Source organism: Micropterus dolomieu, linkage group LG11 (genome assembly GCF_021292245.1).
Source record: "Micropterus dolomieu isolate WLL.071019.BEF.003 ecotype Adirondacks linkage group LG11, ASM2129224v1, whole genome shotgun sequence".
Lineage (NCBI taxonomy): Eukaryota > Metazoa > Chordata > Actinopteri > Centrarchiformes > Centrarchidae > Micropterus > Micropterus dolomieu.
In genome coordinates, this window is record NC_060160.1 from 16458840 (window position 1) to 16477809 (window position 18970).

At 41.0% G+C, this 18970-nt stretch overlaps 1 protein-coding gene across 5 annotated transcripts in view; it reads right to left on the reverse strand.

Annotated features, from left to right (window-relative positions):
* tdrd9 (tudor domain containing 9) overlaps positions 1-18970 on the reverse strand; it is a 37788-nt gene that overhangs the window by 4353 nt on the left and 14465 nt on the right. For 2 of the 5 annotated variants that reach the window (XM_046061675.1, XM_046061680.1), the window contains 23 exons: positions 18159-18281; positions 17785-17865; positions 17544-17708; positions 17356-17459; positions 17143-17262; positions 16828-16912; positions 16693-16750; positions 16484-16588; positions 16313-16410; positions 16073-16204; positions 14941-15103; positions 14690-14753; positions 14112-14175; positions 13973-14017; positions 13466-13519; positions 8589-8720; positions 8321-8428; positions 8062-8162; positions 7772-7942; positions 6791-6902; positions 4104-4319; positions 481-570; positions 120-377 (listed from right to left, as the gene is read on the reverse strand). In XM_046061675.1, the coding sequence (XP_045917631.1) occupies positions 120-377; positions 481-570; positions 4104-4319; positions 6791-6902; positions 7772-7942; positions 8062-8162; positions 8321-8428; positions 8589-8720; positions 13466-13519; positions 13973-14017; positions 14112-14175; positions 14690-14753; positions 14941-15103; positions 16073-16204; positions 16313-16410; positions 16484-16588; positions 16693-16750; positions 16828-16912; positions 17143-17262; positions 17356-17459; positions 17544-17708; positions 17785-17865; positions 18159-18281 (2649 nt within the window). The remainder of the gene's footprint in view (positions 1-119; positions 378-480; positions 571-4103; positions 4320-6790; positions 6903-7771; positions 7943-8061; positions 8163-8320; positions 8429-8588; positions 8721-13465; positions 13520-13972; positions 14018-14111; positions 14176-14689; positions 14754-14940; positions 15104-16072; positions 16205-16312; positions 16411-16483; positions 16589-16692; positions 16751-16827; positions 16913-17142; positions 17263-17355; positions 17460-17543; positions 17709-17784; positions 17866-18158; positions 18282-18970) is intronic. The other 3 variants (XM_046061677.1, XM_046061676.1, XM_046061678.1) reach the window with 3 other exon arrangements.

Below are 18970 nucleotides of genomic sequence, written 5' to 3' on the forward strand. Positions count from 1 at the left end.
AAAAAGGACATATTTAGGTGAGGTTAAGCTTAAAAGGGATATGTTATGAATGATTTATTTCTATATTGCACACAATACATTTCATGTGTGACAACCTAAGCTCACAGCCGTTGTGTCACCTTGGAATCGAAGCTCTCTTCAGCCGTCACAGCATGTCCTTCTTGCACCAAGATGTCTACCATGCTGGTGTTTGTTGTCTGTGTGTTGATGAGCAGCTGCACATGCATGACACCATGGAGGATGGAGTACAGGGACACAATGAGTGAACGGCCTTTCACCAGTGTGATAAAGCGGTCGCGGGCTCGACTGCTCCACTGGTTCCCCAGGATGATTGACTCAGCTGAAGGACGCATTCCAGTGACTTGGAACTCCTGAGCCTAAGATCACAAGCAAGTGTTGTGTGTTACTGTTTGTTCACAGTTCAACAGTGGAACAGATAAGTGTGCATTAATATTTTGACCAATGGTGCCACTTTGCTACTTGGAATGGGTGAGACAGGAGGTCCGAAGGGAGCTCTCTGAGGCTGCTGCAGGCAACAACTGCTGTGTTGCCAAAGTCCAAGAAGAACACCTGGAGAACAACAACATATCCTAGTGTCTGGTACATGACATAACATCAGAAATTGCTATCACATATTGCTGTCAGAGGTTGACATTAAGGTAACCTCTTTGGTATATCAGTGCATTTTGATACTTCGATTTCTTTTAAATATAAAAATGCTCACTTGTTTGCATGAAAACAAGATACAAAACACGTGATCTCACTAGTTCTGGCCTATGATACTTTTTGCAGACTTTACACTGCATTCACTGCATGGTTTTGATTCTGATGGTTTGGTTTTGTATCTGCATGTTAGTCCTGTCATCTGTTCCGTTTAGTTCTGAGTTTATCAGTTAGGTATCTGTTATTTAGTCTGTGTTTTGGTTCCATGTCTTAGTTCCCAGTCTGCCAGTTAATGTCTTAGTATCTACTCCTGGTCCGTGTACTTCAGTGTTTGTTATTTTGAACTGTTCATTATCTGTCTTAGAGTTGTTGAGTTTTGGATTCGGTTCTGTCTGTTGTCCTTTGTCCAGTATCTGTTATATAGTCTGTTGTGTTTTGGTATTTCCCTTATTTGCTGTTCTGTTCCATGTTTATTGTTGTCCTGTTCCCAGTCGGTTCCGTCTCTGTTCCCTACTCCATTCCGTCAGTCAGTTGTCATGTTTCCTGTTTTGAGGTTCTGTTCCTGGGCCCTGTTTCAGAAAGAAGGTTCAACAAACTGAGTGTAAACCTGAACTCTGGGTTGACGAACTCTGAGCTGTCAAACTCCGGGTTTTCCGTTTCAGAAAGGCCAATCAGAATAAGTTCAGTCAACTCTGAGTATGTTGAGCCTGATGGAAGTGCGTGCGTGGGAACGGAAAAAAGCCATCATCAGGGGAGCTCCGATACTACGATTCACCATGGCAACGGGTAAATAAAGGCAGGGCCTCCATTTTAATCGGGTGGAGCTAGAAATATGAATGCGTGCCAACGCGGACCATGATTGGCTCCAAAACGCAAGATTGGTAAATAATGAATGAGCAACGCTTTATAAAATTTAATATTGTTAACGTATCAGACTGGAATTTCCTTAATGAATGATAAAGTGCTGGAATTCTCCTATAGCCTGTTATTCATTTTAAATAGCTACAGGCCTGTTTATTCAGCAGGAACCTGACAGGACTAAATGCTGGTGGCAATAACTGAAGATGAAAATATTAAATCGAACAGATTCTAATCTGTAGTTTAGGCTCCTCATGGACCTGTGATTGTTAAGTGACAGTCCGACTCAGTAGGCCTATTAATGATATTTTTGCAATGTAAAATGTGTCCATGTTCAAACTGACTGAAGTTTTAGACGTCTATGTTCCATTAATAAAATCTTGCTCATTTCGTATTTATGAAATGTTGTCAAAACAAATTCAGAATCAGCAGATAATGAAAAACTCACTTTTAAACTACATTTACTTGTTTCAGCTGCGCCAGTCATCCTCACTCAGAAATATTCACATCATATCCAGTTGATAACTACGACAGGAATGTTCAATCAGTGCGACTACAATATGAAATGTTACTGTTCATTGATCAGTTTTATACAGATTAGTTTAAACAATTACTGCAGTACTGTAGCGCAGGCTAAGTGTTTTGCCTTAATGTCCACATAGTCACTGTGTTATAAAGAAGGACAGTGTAGCTTATAGATTTTATTCTGTGCTTAAGATAAAACTCTGTCCATACCGCGATGACAGATTGGTCATAAAAGCGTCATGTTCAAGATCATGTCTGGGTAAAAAAAAAAATAAACAGCATATTTAACCGTGATTTCGATGTTTCTAGAAGATGTAATTGTGTTCCAATATGTACTTTGATATCGACAGTATGAATGAGGAAATGTCAGACGGCCGCTTCAGGCTCTGCAGGACGGGAGGAGTCAGAGAGAAACCCCTCCTCCTGAGCAGGTTAGGTTCACAGCGTAAGTTGCCGGGGTTACAGACGTAGAGTTTATCTGATCTCGCTCTCTGAAACCGAAAACCCAGATTTTCCCTCATCTCAGGCTCAACTTACTCAGGGTTTTCACTAAACCCGCTTTCTGAAACAGGGCCCTGGTCTTGTGTTTCTGTTAGCTCTGCATCTTAGCTCCTAGTTCTGTGTCTCATTTCATGTCTTAGTGTTTACTTTTGGTCTGTGTACCTCTGTGTAATGTTGCCCTTGTCTGCTCAGTGTTCTCTTTAATCTTAGCTTCTGTCTGTGTTCCTTGTTGGTGTTAGTTCATTTGTGATCTGTCTGCTTGTATTAGTTTATTTATATTACTCTGGTGTTTAGTGTTGAGTAACTTGTGTTTTGTCTTTTCCCCCCTCAGTAATCTGCCTGCCTGCTAGTCTCCGTTTCTCCCTGCTATCTCTCTGCCTGCCTCGTTAACCTTGATCCCTGTCACCTGTATTGTTCCCACCCTGCTCATTAGTCTCTCTCTCTCTGTGTGTGTGTGTGTGTGTGTGTGTGTGTGTGTGTGTGTGTGTGTGTGTGTGTGTGTGTGTGTGTGTGTGTGTGTGTGTGTGTGTGTGTGTGTGTGTGTGTGTGTATATATAAACTAAAAGGAATGAACACTTGAAATAGATCAGTCTGTGTGGAATGAATGTATACATTATACAAGTTTCACTTTTTGAATGCAATTACTGAAATAAGTCAACTTTTTGATGATATTCTAATTATATGACAGCACATATATACACACACACACACACATTATATATATACATATACACACACACACACACACACACACACACACACAATATACACACACACACACACATATATATAGTCCAACCAGCCTGCCTTACTAGTTGTGTCACCCTGTTTCCCTGGATTTCTGTTGGATCACCTTGTTTTTGGACTGTGTTTGTTAGCCACTCAAATGTAAGTGTGCTCGCTTTTGGTTTAATAAACCTTTTGAACTGTTCCTGCCAGCTTCCCGTGTCTGCATTTGGGTCCATCAACCTGCCTCACCACACAAATCGTGACGCTAATGCACCATAATTGATTTTGGATTTCCAAGGAGGGTTATCAACGGGTTTAGATCAAAATGCCTCTGGAGGCAATTGGATAGACCTACAACTAATCAGCAACAAAACCTGTGACGTAGCGACACATGCAAGTTGGGGTGCTGCTTGGTCCCTTTTCAAGCAAAAAATTAATAAATGGCGCCTGGTCACAAACATTCTCAAATTACAGCTAAACAGTACACTACAATATGTTTCGGAAAACATTTGAGGTGGGTCCAGACCAACCAACCAGAGCAACTTTTCAAATGTGAACCAGTGACGCTCCTGTCAGTCATCGTATCAAACCCACTCTATATTCGATAAATATTAGTTATTGGCCGGAACGGACGCAGGTGGAAATCTGTCTGAATGGGAGAGGGGCCAGACGCATCTGCCAGGGCAAATAAATATGAGCTCTGCAGATCGGTCTGGTTCCCAGGCAATGACAGAAAGTGAAAACAGGATTTTAGACATTTTAGCAAAGTTTTTTTTCCAAGAAAAATCACATGTTGACCAGAGCACTGCAGTGTGAGCAATATTCACCTCTACTGTGTTGCCACGCATGTGCAGGATCTTGGCACGGTAGAACAAGCTCGAGTCATTGATCTCCGAGTAAGGAGCCAGACACAGCAGGTTGGGATAGAGTGACATAGTTAAAGCACACAGCGTACGTTGGTTTATCTCTGCTGTCAAATGACGCTGCCTCTCCAAGCTGGCTTCATCTGCCTGGAAGCCCCAGAAATGACCCACATCCACCACCTGCAGCAGAGTTTTGAGACATTTTGTCAGAAACACGTGTTGCTTTTGAAATGTTTCATGCAAATATACATCTAGAAATATTCAAATGTATGTGCAATATTTATGGGGACAATTCACAATAAATTCATTGCAATAGTATATTAAAGAGGTGGTATTATGCTTTTTGGCCTTTTCCCTCTCCTTTATTGAGTTACATATCTTTTTTATGCATGTAACAGGTTTGCAAACTGAAAAAGCCCAAAGTCCAGCCCAAAGGGAGTTCCCATCTCCCACAGAAAGCTCTGCTCTGAACGGTTTGAAAACAGCTCGTTTGTAGTCCAGTCCTTCACTTCCTTTACTTGTGACGTCAAAATGAAAACGCGTCATAAAGCTTGCCAAGTGGCTAGCAGGGTCAGGCACGTCCTCAAAACAAGCTAGTATGAGCGGAGGCCTTTTGGCTCGACTCTCCTTTGTTTGGGTTTCCATTGTAGAAATGTTGTACCTGTACCTGCTTCCAGGTACTTTTTTCGTATCACGTCACCTCCTCGAGGTTCCAAGCGAGCTGAGGGATACTAAAATGTAACATGAAAAGACGACAGACTGCTGATTGGTCAGAGAGAATATCCAATATTCTTCACTGCATCATCATTGCGTGCGCCAGACAGGCAAGCAACAGAAAGTTTTATATTTTACAGTTTTCGTATGGAATTTCATAACTAAATCCACTTCTGAGCAGTTTTGAGGTGAGAACTGTGTAGATTTTGAATATTGACAGTTTTACGAGAAGTGATGGCAGTACAAAAAATGTGCTTGAATATTGTCGGAGTTGAGGAGCTCTGCAAGTGGCTGCGGGGGATGCCTGTGCCAACCCGCGGGAGGAGCGTGTGAGGCCAGCCAGCCGCCCGCTCACAGAGCCCTCTGCTCCCGCCGTCACACAGACCGCTGCAGCAACAACGGCAGAGGAAAACACAGATGGAAGGTTTTTATATCACTTATCTGTCTTTACAGTCTGAGGAATGTTGAAACGTTTTAACTTAAAAAAGAGAAAGCTGTGTGGATCGCTGGTGTGTGTGTCGCATTGAACATTACGTCGCGGCAGTTGTGTGTGGCGTCGCTATGATGACAAGCTATATACCATCTCTGGGTACTATCTGCAATGGAAAACGGAGCAGGGCTGAGTAGAGTCCAGTCCATAAATTTGCGCTATGGTAGCATTTTTCGGCAAGTCAGCAGAGATCGTCAGAACACCGGCAACAGTTCAACGTTTAGTCCTAAAAGACGATGCAACTGTGACGGCCTGGAAATTCACAATCACAACCTGTAAGTATGCTTTATTGGTTGTGAATTATATTTAAAATAAATGCAGCAATGTAACGTCACAGACTGTTCAAGTGCGGAGTTGTTGTAAACGTTGGATAACACATTCAAATTGTTTGGCCAATTTTTATGTAAAATTTAGTTGAAATATGGTGATTTTTGTAGTGGTTTATGGTAAGATGTGGAACAATGATGTTGTGTGGTTGTGGACGAGTAACTTATACCATCTGCTATGTTATGGTCGCAGTCTGAAGCGGCTTTGATTTGTATCACACTATCTTCTTTCTTACAACCCGCCCTTCTCTGCTTCTGATTGGCTATTAGTCCTTACCTGGGAACTGCCCATGTGCAACTCCCAACAAAGATTTTGTACAAGTAAGATGCATCACTCTGTAGCTCAAGAGCGGAACGTACAACACACATGGTGAGAAGAGGAGCTGCAGCAATGTGCAGTATTAGAAAAATATGGTGTTTTTTGAAAATTAAACCATGCAAACCTGTTCTGGTACAACCCCTAAATAAGATTTTGAACCTCAAAATGAGCATAATACCACCTCTTTAAAATACTGTAATACTACTACAATTCACAGTGAATGCATTGTTGCAATACATGTATTGTGAATTTTCCTCTGTTAAATAGATTACTTGACTACTGACAATTTCCTCCCACGGAGCCTACATATGCTCTCACACATGGACGATAAGTGTGTCTGACGGAGGCTTTTCTCACGTGGGCAGCGCTCCTTCTTTACAAAGCTTGACCGGACTAGCTTTTTAAATTTTTCGAGCGGAATATCTGACTGCGCCCATACAGCCATGAAGTCTTCAATAAGCTTGCGCCTTGACGATGTGGTTGCACTTTTGAGAGTTTATTGAAGTGAATAGCTCTTGCTAGCATGGCAACTTTCATGTGGGGGTGTGTGTTTGTGTGCACAGGAGGCGCTGAGCCCCATCTCAAACTCAGAGCAGAGGACAGAAGCAACGCCGTGAATGACCTTAAAACACAGCCGTATAGTTTTTTCTGTGCATTTGGCTTAAATGCTGAACTAACAAAAACAAAGCTTATAATGCTAGGGAAAACCCCAATTGTATACATTTTTGCAGACTCCACAATATTCTGTGTTTTACAGTTGATTACATTTTTAGTATCATTTTGTTAAAAGTAATGGACTGACCTCGGTGATGTTGACCACAAACAAGCGGTTGGGGGGTAGCTTGTCTGGGTCAATGGTGCTGCTCACCACTCCCACCGGGCAGACAGACTGGCTCTGGAAGTCTACATTCACCCTGCAAGAAATGAACTTAAATGTTGTGTGCACGTTTACTCACTGTACTCACTGTGCGCAGGGGGAAACTGTATTTATTGCTGCTCTGTCATAACATCACCTTATTCTAATGAGACTACAAAGACTCTAACAGAGGTGCGTGGCAAGTATTCAGAAGGTATCCTAGATTAAAAAAATAAAAACCAACAAACATTACTACAGATCACAGTTATCTATGCAATGTTTCCAAGCACTGTTTATGAAACAAGACTGCAAGAATCAGTATTTGGATAGTGCCTGTGTCGTGCTAACAGAATGCTATAGTGTGCTTTAGCATTTCTATTACACTACACTCCTGTTCCTTTGGTTTGGGCATAGCTTTAAAAATTAGACCAAATACACACAATATAAAATCTATGTGAGGTTATCAAACATTTTTTAAGTTTTATGCACTTGGAAATATCACTGTTGAAGGAAAGTAATCAGAGCGAATAGTTGGTGAGCTATATTCTTGTTGGATAGCTAATAATGCGCAAAGTCATCCCATCTCCCACCTCCCAGAGGGAGATAGGAAGAAGCTGCCTCTGCCTAAAACCTCCCCCCTCTAAGTCCAAGCGATAGCAGTCATGCAGAGTGCTAGGATGTCAGATTACATTAAGGCTCAGTGCAGAGGCACTGACCAGTGCAGCCTGTGGTGCATGGGGTTCTACTTTCCAAAAAGATGATCAAGAATGGGACTTTTCAGACCCCAAAAGACAGACACAGTTGAACCTTTGTACTATTGTTACTTTTTTGGTCACTGAAGCAAATTCTATTTTATGCAACAACTGATTTCACTCAGATATGGAAAGACCTACAGTTGGTTTACATAATGTGTGAGTAGAGCCGTACCGTGCATATTTCATGTGAGCTATGTTTCTGTTCCCAGCACACACTTCTATTTGTTCAATGGGGTACACAGAAAGCTCCATGGGAGCATTCTGCTGTGCCAGGAGGAGGGCAAGGGACACCTCAGGCAGCACCCCTGCGTCTTGAGATGTCCTGTAGAACTCCACATATGCTCTGAGAAAACGCACACAGAGTCAGACAATTATGAACATGTCCATTTGAGTGCTCTTTCAATAAAATGCTTACAGTAGATTAAAAAAAGAGATCGGATTTGCTACAGTTGCCTTCAGTACCTGGAGCTGTCAAAGGAAATGGCTTTGACCTGTCCACATAGGCGGAACAGAGACTGCAGCTGCTTGTAATACAGGAAACTGTATGGGGGGATGTTCCTCATCTGAAAACAACATGCGGCCTGTTATTTCTTAAGTAAAAGACTATATCCATACTAGAGGCCACGTCAGGGTTTAGATGGTAATACTAACGGAAAAGTATCAATCAATAAAAAACATCCAACAGCAATCGATTCTCGTCTCCCAAAACTATCGGTCATACCATCACTGTTGTTCTGGGGTTGAAGCCACTCAACTCTCTGGAGGCCAAGTCCTCATCTATTTCCCCCTGCAGAAAGTAGTTGGGGTAGTATGCACCAGCAATGACCACCTAAGACAGAGAGAGGTGCAACCTCAAACAAACCAATATTTAGGTGCTTATTTTCGGTAGCTGAATATTCATTCACAGTGATGACTGGATGGAAGTGTACACTGTAAAGCTTCACTTGATATACAATGTACATCCCACAATGTGCAGCAGTGAGTCTAACCTGAAGAATGAACTTCTGCCTGTTTGTGCTGGTGTAATCCATGGGTTGAGTGTTCTCCAGGACATGCATGTTGAACTGGGACACACGTTTCTTCAGGTCATTATACAGCTCTGCAACCTGAACAGTGAGTAACTGCTGAGAAAGTCTGAGCCACAATATTTAACAAACAGTTGAATTTCAAAATATTAGCTCATTAAGAGAGGAAGTTGAAATGTTTAGCCATACATGACAAAACAGTAAACTGTGCATCAAAAGGCTATAATCATCAATAGAGCCCGACCTATTTATTGTTGCAGATATTATCGGCCAACATAAGTTACCTGCAGATATATCTGCATCAGTGTTTATAACAGCCGATATGACTATTAAAAAAGATAAACAGAGAGTCTGATCATTCCCTGATGTTATGAGTGTTGCATAGTTTTACCAGCACATGGTGCGCTGCAACTCCTCTGTTCAAAACACTGCAGCACCATAGAACAAAACATCAGCTGACCGCAGTGTACTGGTCTCTGATCTCACACTTAGTGTTCCCGGTGAGTTGGTCATTTGTTACGTCAATGTAATTGAATAAATAATAATAAAATAGTCCACTTTTTCTTCAAACAGTCACTTTTCCTCTTCAGAGACCAGACTTGATAACCCTCCCGTTTTTCACTGCCCTCTCCAGGCTCACAGCAGTGTACAACATAACTGTTGCTAAATTAGCCACAATGCTAATGCCGTGTTTATCAGTGGAGGAGGCTAACATTAATTATAATATAATAAAAGCGATTAAACTGTAGTGTCTCTAGTCACAGTCGGTGTGTCAGAAATGAATAAACCAGAGGGGACTTGCGAATAAACGTGAGCTGAACAAGTATCTAACACACAGTTGCATGTCCTTGTTGTACACAGTTATGTAGTATTAGATAATTCAAGGGAAGAGCTTCCTCTGTGTCACTGTAACTTAGTGGTTAGGAAATCGCTCCTGTAGCATTGGATAGAATTAACAAAAGGGCCAAAAGTGTTTACCCCCCCTTAAATTTTTCCAGAAAATCAAGTATTTCTCACAGAAAAGTATTGCATTAACACATGTTTTGCTATACACATGTTTATTCCCCTTATGTGTATTGGAACAAAACAAAAAAAAAGGGAAAATAACCATATTAAACATAATTGCACACAAAACCCCAAAAATGGGCTGGACAAAATTATTGGCACCCTTTCAAAATTGTGGACAAATAAGATTGTTTCAAGCATGTGATGCTCCTTTAAAAACTCACCTGGAGAAAGTAACAGGTGTGGGCAATATAAAAAAATCACACCTGAAAGCAGATAAAAAGGAGAGAATTTGACTTAGTCTTTGCATTGTGTGTCTGTGTGTACCACACCAAGCATGGACAACAGAAAGAGGAGAAGAGAACTGTCTGAGGACTTGAGAACCAAAATTGTGGAAAAATATCAACAATCTCAAGGTTACAAGTCCATCACCAGAGATCTAGATGTTCCTTTGTATGCAGCATTATCAAGAAGTTTGCAACCCATGGCACTGTAGCTAATCTCATTGGACGGAAGAGAAAAATTGAGAAAAGGTTGCAACGCAGGATAGTTCGGATGGTGGATAAGCAGCCACAAACAAGTTCCAAAGAAATTTAAGCTGTCCTGCAGGCTCAGGGTGCATCAGTGTCAGCACGAACTATCCGTCGACATTTGAATGAAAAGAAAAGCTATGGCAGGAGACCCAGGAGGACCCCACTGCTGACACAGAGACATAAAAAAGCAAGACTACAGTTTGCCAAAATGTACTTGAGTAAGCCAAAATCCTTCTGGGGAAACCTCTTGTGGACAGATGAGATCAAGATAGAGCTTTTTGGTAAAGCACATCATTCTACTGTTTACCAAAAACGGAATGAGGCCTACAAAGAAAAGAACACAGTACCTACAGTCAAATATGGTGGAGGTTCAAAGATGTTTTAGGGTTGTTTTGCTGCCTCTGGCACTGGGTGCCTTGACTGTATGCAAGGCATCATGAAATCTGAGGATTACCAAAGGATTTTGGGTCGCAATGTAGGGCCCAGTGTCAAAAAGCTGGGTTTGCGTCCGAGATCGTGGGTCTTTCAGCAGGACAATGACCCCAAACATACTTTAAAAAGCACACAGAAATGGATGGCAACAAAGCACTGGAGAGTGCTGAATTGGCTAGCAATGAGTCCAGATCTAAATCCCATTGAACACCTGTGGAGAGATCTTAAAATTGCTGTTGGGAAAAGGCGCCCTTCCAATATGAGAGACCTGGAGCAGTTTGCAAAGGAAGAGTGGTCCAAAATTCCGGGTGAGAGGTGTAAGAAGCTTATTGATGGTTATAGGAAGCGATTGATTTCAGTTATTTTTTCCAAAGGGTGTGCAACCAAATATTAAGTTAAGGGTGCCAATAATTTTGTCCAGCACATTTTTGGAGTTTTGTGTGCAATTATGTCCAATGTGCTTTTTTGCCTTTGGTTCCAACACACACAAGGGGAATAAACAAGTGTATAGCAAAACATGTGTTAATGCAATACTTTTCTGTCAAAAATACTTGATTTTCTGAATACTTGATTGACTTTTGTCCATGACTGTATTTACACGCATATCACCGTTGATGAACCACATAAAGAATATTTTAACTACAGGCAGGACTTAATTATTCTGATTCGGCTATGTAAATCCTTCGTCGGGGACAGCCCTAAATCATTTGCCTATGTAGGAGAGCCCTGTTTATCAGTATCATGATAAAAATGACATGAGAGATGATATATGGTATTATTATTATTTTTAGAAGTAGTACTATATTGGTATTTTTTATAGTTTCTTTTTCGCTGGCCCCCACAATACATACACTATTTAAATTAATGTTCATTAGTAGTAGTAGTAGTAGTAGTACTCTATAATTTATAATAATCAGATATTTAAAAAAATATTTTCTAGTTTTATACATTTGGCTCTTATTTATCAAAACTTAAAAAAATTTATTTATACTTTATTTAATATTTTGTCGTACTATTTTGGGGAGGGACCACCAATCTACTTTCAAACTAGTGAAAATAGCGGCTGAGAAAGCTGCAGCTGTTGCGATTTCACACACGTATGTTCATTTTTATTAATATTTAATTAAAGTAATGTAAAACAAACAAACCAACATATATTTGGGCGGATGACAATCATGGTCAAATGCTGGCAATACTGATCTGCTCGGTTACAATTGGCCATTAAAAAGAAGAATCACTCAAACGTTGCGATTGTTTTTTCCAGTAAGTGCACTACGGCCGTGTTTGATTTGAGACAACATTACCCTGTTGAAATTCACGCACTACAAAACTAAGAACATAGTGTACACAGCTCAAGTTTAAACTTAATTGTTAATAATATCTACTTCCTGATTTAAAGGGGCATTATGGAGTTTCCAGCGGCCAATAGCGGTGCAGTTTTAAGAGTGCTACCAGGCGTGTGCTCGTCCGCGTGCTCGCTTGAACTCATGAGCGAGCATTATTCGAAGCACAACCATTTTCATACAAAAATCCTGCAATAAATGCAGGAACACCAGCATGCAGGCTCTGGCTTTTCACTCAGACATGTTCAGGCTCTGTTACTTCAACGTTCCCGTCTCAGAGGCAGATCAACACCGGCTCAGTAACATTACTTCATTCAGCGCAGCGAGTGCATATCGGCACAATCCTCCCAGGAAAAAAGGCAGAGTGACAGCGTCTATAGATAGACAGGGAGACAGCTTCACACTATTACTTTAACGTTGCAGTTGGAGTTTACCCGAGTGTCCAGTATATTGATTTATCAGATGCAGGTTGAACTAATCCATTGTCGTTACATGATCACGGTACATTTACTGCATTTTGCCGACGTGCTACAGCGTTAGCTCGCCTGCTGCTTTCAGTAACTATCTTTACTATCTGTGTATCTTTCACCGGAGGCTCAGCAATGTCAACACAGATAAATGTATTGGATGATAACGAAACGGGCAGTGAGCTGGGCTGAATATTTTAATGACATTGTGTCACACTTTACAATAATAAGACCGCAGTAACTAAGTAACTTTACTGTAGCGTTAGCTGGCTGCATCACTATAGGCTAACGTTAGTAAACAATTCGCTCCACATTTGCTTTTTACCGTTACATCCTTTCTTGCAGGCTAAATCAACAGTGGTACACCAGACAGTAACATGGGTCGCGTTAGTTGGTGGAGTAATGTGGAAAGCGATATAACTTTGCACCGGATAACATTAGCAGCTACTCAGCATTAGCTGGCGAGCTAATGTGACTTTCTCTGTGTTTCTCCAGCTTTACTAATGCTCACTTTGTTCTTACTCAACATCATCTGAACCTGTTTGGTCTGATGGGCTTCAGCACATAAAACTTTATTGTTTTTCTGTATCCTTGCGTGGAGCCTGTGTTTTGCTGTGAGCCGGTTGTTTTATGTTGTTAGTGGACTGCGTGTCGTTAGCTACCTTGTTGTCGCTGTAGTCTGAGAGAGGCTCGGGAGCGCGCACAGGGCTGAATCCAACCCGGAGTCCCCACATTAAAAGCAGAATAGTGGGTGATGCAAGCAACGGAGAAAACAGGCGTGTGCTTCATATCTAAGTGAGTTTTGAGCCCATTGACAATAAAAGAAATTTTATTAATTTTATTGAAAAACTTATATAGTCCCTTTAACTACGTAAAACTTTGAATGAAGAACTGAGTTTATAAACAACTTTTTTTACAAACTCAGTTCTTTCCATTAAAACTTTCAGGTCCAGAAAACACAAGACCACAAACTGCAGGATTAATGCCCTAGACTTCACTAATGCTACACTAGAATGGATGATGACAAAGACATCCCTTAGTGTGGGGCTTCATCTCTGTACCTCTTTGATCCTCTTGATCTGAATGAAGTTCTCCTTTCCCCAGTCTAACTCGTCCTAAGAGCAGAAAGCAACAAAGGCAAAAAAACATGACACTACAAAAAATACATTAGTAATGCCCAAAACAAAAGCTCTAATAAATAGTTTACATGTTAACCTAGGCAGAGAGACTTTTCTCCAACTGAAGAGAAATTTAATAAACCATCTGCGTGCGTGCGTGCGTGCATACACACACACACACACACACACACACACACACACACACACACCCCATCTCTTTCCCCTTGGGAAATGCCCTGTAGCCTATAGTGTTGTGCTAAATGTTATTAACAACGCTATTTTAATTCTTTACCAGTGGGACTGAACAATTGTGTGTACTTCAATGCTGATCTTGTCGAGAGCTGTATAACAACAGTAGCAGACTGTTCTTTTTCTCAACCTGTAAAAATAGTAATAATAATAAAATGTGTGCTTTTTTTCAGTGAGCTCATGTTTGGTTGTTTGGTTCACCTTTGGGTGTCTCAGCTGTCCTTTCTTTTTGGAGGATTGCCATGCCTAACAGTAAGAGACAGAGGGGAAGGGCTTTAAAAACAACTGCGGGCACATATGTATGTCCATCAAACACCACAACTTACATCAAACACATTACCTTGAAGGCATTGACGAAAGCTATGGAATCACTTGGTGTGCCGCGTGCAAATGCCAACTTGCTCCTGGAATAACAAATATTATTCAGTGCACAAAGAAAAAACACACAATACACTGAACCAATTTCTGTTTCTGTTCTGCTAGTACTCTATAGTGATAGTAGTGAAAAAACATGTTGCAGGTTTGCAATCTGGGCTTTGTAGGCCTCTATATATTGGCACTGCCAGAAAAACTATTTGTGCTCAACATGCTAAAACATATATCCTAAAAGGAAAGAACAGATTTAATGAGCACATTGCATGAATAGGTAGACATGCTATGACAGAGCCTTTGTAATGACAACACACTTTGTTTGTCATTCTTTTGTATGTTTGGACTATAAGCATCTCAGCTACTGCAAAGCATCTCATTAGCCACAAAACTGTGATGGGACTAAAGATGTTAAAATTAGTCAATAGTCTACAGAGACGTCTGAACTCGACGGAGTTACATGACAAAATGTCCCAAATAATGTCAAAAATTATCTACACTGACAGCTTGGCAGTCTGTGAGTCAGTGCAGCTGCTGGATGTGACTCACCTGTGGCCAGCAAGCTGCTGCATGGATGGTATGGCAAAGAAACTCTTCAGAGAGTGCGAGGCAGCTGAGGATAAGAAATGTTATTTTACTTTGTGTAAACAGCCCATGAAAAAACACATTACATGCACATAAACAAATGCACAAAAGTGCAGTCGTGACAGATTTGTTGTCCAAGCTATGTCCTCACAACCATAATGACATGCGTATGCAGTAACTGAGGTCCATTCCAGTACCACAATGATAAGACTGACCTATGATGAGGCACTCATCCAGGCAGCCAAAGACGTGGCCCAGGGCGATCATCTTCCCAAGATACAGGTCCACAGGCAAGTGGGCCAGCACTTGGCCCAGGAACGTTAGTTCGCCATCTGCATTTTGACCCCTGCCATCACTTTTTGCAGATAGCGCACCCATCTACAGAATAAAACATCCAACTAGGGTCAAAACAACAGGCTTTATTTATACCTCCAATCAACCCATAAAACCTTCCCTCAAAAACAACAGTTTGAATTTTAATATTAACATAAACATGGCCCCGGCCTTTCTGTGTGGAGTTTGCATGTTCTCTCCGGGTGCTCCGGCTTCCTCCCACCATCCAAAGACATGCAGGCTAGGTTGATTGGTTCCCCTAAATTGTCCTTAGGTGTGAGTGTGAGCGTGAGTGGTTGTTCGTCTATGTGTGGCCCTGCGATGGACTGGTGACCTGTCCAGGGTGTACCCCGCCTTGCGCCCGATGTCAGCTGGGATTGGCTCCAGCCCCCCCGCGACCCTGTACGCAGGATAAGCGGTTGACGATGGATGAATTTTTCCTATTGACTATTTATTTATATTTATCACACTTTCTGGTCACACTGCTGAATTGCTGGTTGCCTATGAGCAAGAGGCTTGCCTGAGATCCTCAGCCAGAAATCGTTCCACTGATTTTAAAACCCCGGGACTAAAGCTGGATTGGACTTTGCTTATGAGGCTTTACTGCCTTTGTCTTGTTGTCGGTTTTATCTATGATTTCAAATTCCCAGATTTTACAAATATTTGCTCTATTTCAACTGTGAAGCACTTCGTGTCCTAGTTTTGAAAGATATGAAATCAAATGCATATATTTTGTCAGTAATATAAATAAACCAAAATTAACACAAACTTCTTCCACTTTTCTTCTCCTTACACAAACATAACCATACTGCACTGACCTTCATTACCCTCACAGACTTGACAATGCTAACACTCGTTGACGCAAAGCTCCTGTCAGAGAACTCCTGGTCTAATACTGTGACAGAGCTCTAGGTCAGCTGCCTACCCAAATACATCATTACAGCCACGCTTTCATACGTGCCTGACTAGACGTTAATGGCTCTCAGAGGAGAATATCAATCTGCAATTACTTACCTCTTTGAGTTGGAGCACTGTCCTCACAATGTCATCAAGGTTGGGGGGTGAGAGGGCTTTGGAAAGGAGGGAATGGGGATCTCCCATGTCCAGCAGCTTCACCTTCAGCATGATGGTGGCCAACGGGGCAAGCTGAAAAAAAAAGCAAACAGTATTACACAGATTGATTATCGAATTAGGGTCATTGTAGCATGAATAAAAAAAGATAAAACATATATGGTCATCTGCACATTCTCTTACCAGCATCTCAGGGATCATGTAGTCTGGGATTTCATTCTCCCAGAACTCTCTGGTAATAAGACGGTAACAGTAGCCCTTAGACACTCGACCTGCTCTTCCTGACAGAGAGAGGAAATAAGTGTACAGAAACTTGCACTTTTTAGGTCAAGTTCTGTGCTGCAAGTATTGTACCTCGACGCTGGTTGCAGCTGGTTTTGGACGCCCAGGTGAGACGCAGAGACTGATAATTTGTATCTTGGTCACAGACCAAGTGACGGGCCAGACAGAAGTCAATCACTGTGATTGACAAAAAAAGAATTAAGGCGGAATAAAACTTCATCACAAAATACACATTAAGATAACAGATAAAACCAAGCTGAGGACAAAAAAGAAAACCCCACCATATTTGACATCTGGAACAGTCACCGAACTCTCAGCAATGTTGGTGGAAAGGATGACCTGTTAAAATAAGGAGATGATCAGTACAGCAGGTAGTAGGAACACATGTGAGACAGAGAAAGATAAATGTCTTTTACCTTCCTGTATCCAGGGACAGGGTACAGAAACACACCGTTCTGCTCCTCCAGAGTTACAGTGGAGTGGAGAGGATAAACCTGCAATCTGAACAACAGAAGCACATTCACCAGTAAACGGTAAATTTAAACATTCATCAAGTAAGTCAAGTAAAAAGTCGCACAAGTTAACAAGAAATATTGATTTCAGAGACGCTTCTAATTACTGTTGTTACACAAAACGGGACAAAAAAGGAAGCCAGCAAAACAGACAACAAAGACAATCGATATTAGCTACAGAGAAAGATTCAACACAAAGATGTAAACTCAATAGCTCACCTTTTGTGGACCAGCTTGGCTAAGGCCTCCTGCATATAGCTGATCTCATGTATACCAGGAAGGAAAACCAGCACACTGCCCCGCTCTGATGAAGTCATGCCACCTCCTTTCTCTGTATTGCTGCTCAAACATCAACACACATGATAATTACTTGTTTGATTATTTATTTGCCTATAAGTTAAAGCAAGTGTGTTAAAAATACTGAGGCCTCACCTGGAATCTTTGCCCTCCATCTCATCAAAGCCCTGAATGAGACTGATGGCAAGACTGTATACCTCCACTGAAATGTGAGGGTCATCTAAATGAGGCATCTCAACCTAACACAAACACAAAATTCACATATTTACTATTTGGCTTCAATACTGAGGTGTAGCATCAGGAAACATTTAAAATCTTCTTACCTTGTATGGAAACAGTTTGCGGAGGTCATCCAGATAGAACTCTTCAATGGCATAGGGCGCCCCCTCCACTTCAAACACGTAAGCTGGGTTAATCTTGCCCCGAATTGTGGTGCTGAAGTACTCAGCAAACTGTCTGCAGTTAATGGTGGCTGACATAAGAATGATCTGAAAAAACATTGATCCTATGATTGAGAGTTCAACTGATTCCGTAGGACGGATTTCTACGGGATCTTGCGATTACCTTGACATAAGGAGAGTTGGACTGAAGAAGTTTTCTCAAAACCAGCAGGAGAAAGTCCATCTCCTCAGTGCGCTCATGAACCTTGGGCAAAGGCAGAGTAGTTAAATGGCTAAACTTGGACACAGGACTTAATGAAACCTGAAACTCAAATGAAATTGTGAACCGCAGCATAATACTGATGAAACCAAAAACACTTTTAACACACAATTCAACAATCAACAACAACTAAATAAAATGATAAACTTCAATTAACCAAGATCATGTGAGGGAACAGTATTTTTTTGCCATTAACCAAAAATTTGCAAAAAAAAGCCAACAGTTAACCAGTTAACAGTGAAATGTACATTAAAATGATCTCCCTAGTGTTTATGCACCTCATCTACAAAAATGTGGGAGAACTCTGTGAGGCACTTGGATGAAACCAGTTTTTGCAGCAGCACTCCTGTAGTCATGTAGATAAGCCTGGTATGCTCAGTAGCCATCTTCTCCAGTCCAACCTGAAACACGAATATGCCCAGTTGTATTCATAAATCTGGACAATAACACACATACTTTTTACTTGGCACTAAACATGATATTTTTCTCTTTTGAGCACTCTCACTGTAGGAATTGGCTAGTCTATATAAGGCACCTGCTTGACATTTGTAGAGGACATCCTTTTATGGTTTTACTCTACAAGAGGATCATAATCCAAAACTTCTGTCATCTGAAAACATCAGCTCACTGCAGTGCCACACCATCCATGTTTTAGTTTCCTTTCTATGGTCATACAATAAAAACTCTGCATTTTGTACAATTTTAATGTGGCAAATTAAGCCATTTCTTCCTGTTCATTAATACATAATATTGTTATTCTACTGCTTCAAAAGAATAATAGGAGAGGACAATTCTTCAAAAGGTAGCCCTAGGCATCTGTTTTCTCTTAAAATGTCTGCACTGACAACATGGCTGGTTGGTCTTGGAGAAAATACCAGTGACCTGTAATAAAAATCTATTGCTACCCTGTGTCCAACCTCAGGGAAATACTTTCTGGTTCACCGATTCAACTCTGAGCAAAAAAGAACTTTCCATTTACTGACTGCACGACTTTGTCAATCCAAGAAAAAAAAAAATATATATATATATATATATATATATATATATATATATATATATATATATATATATATATATATATATATATATA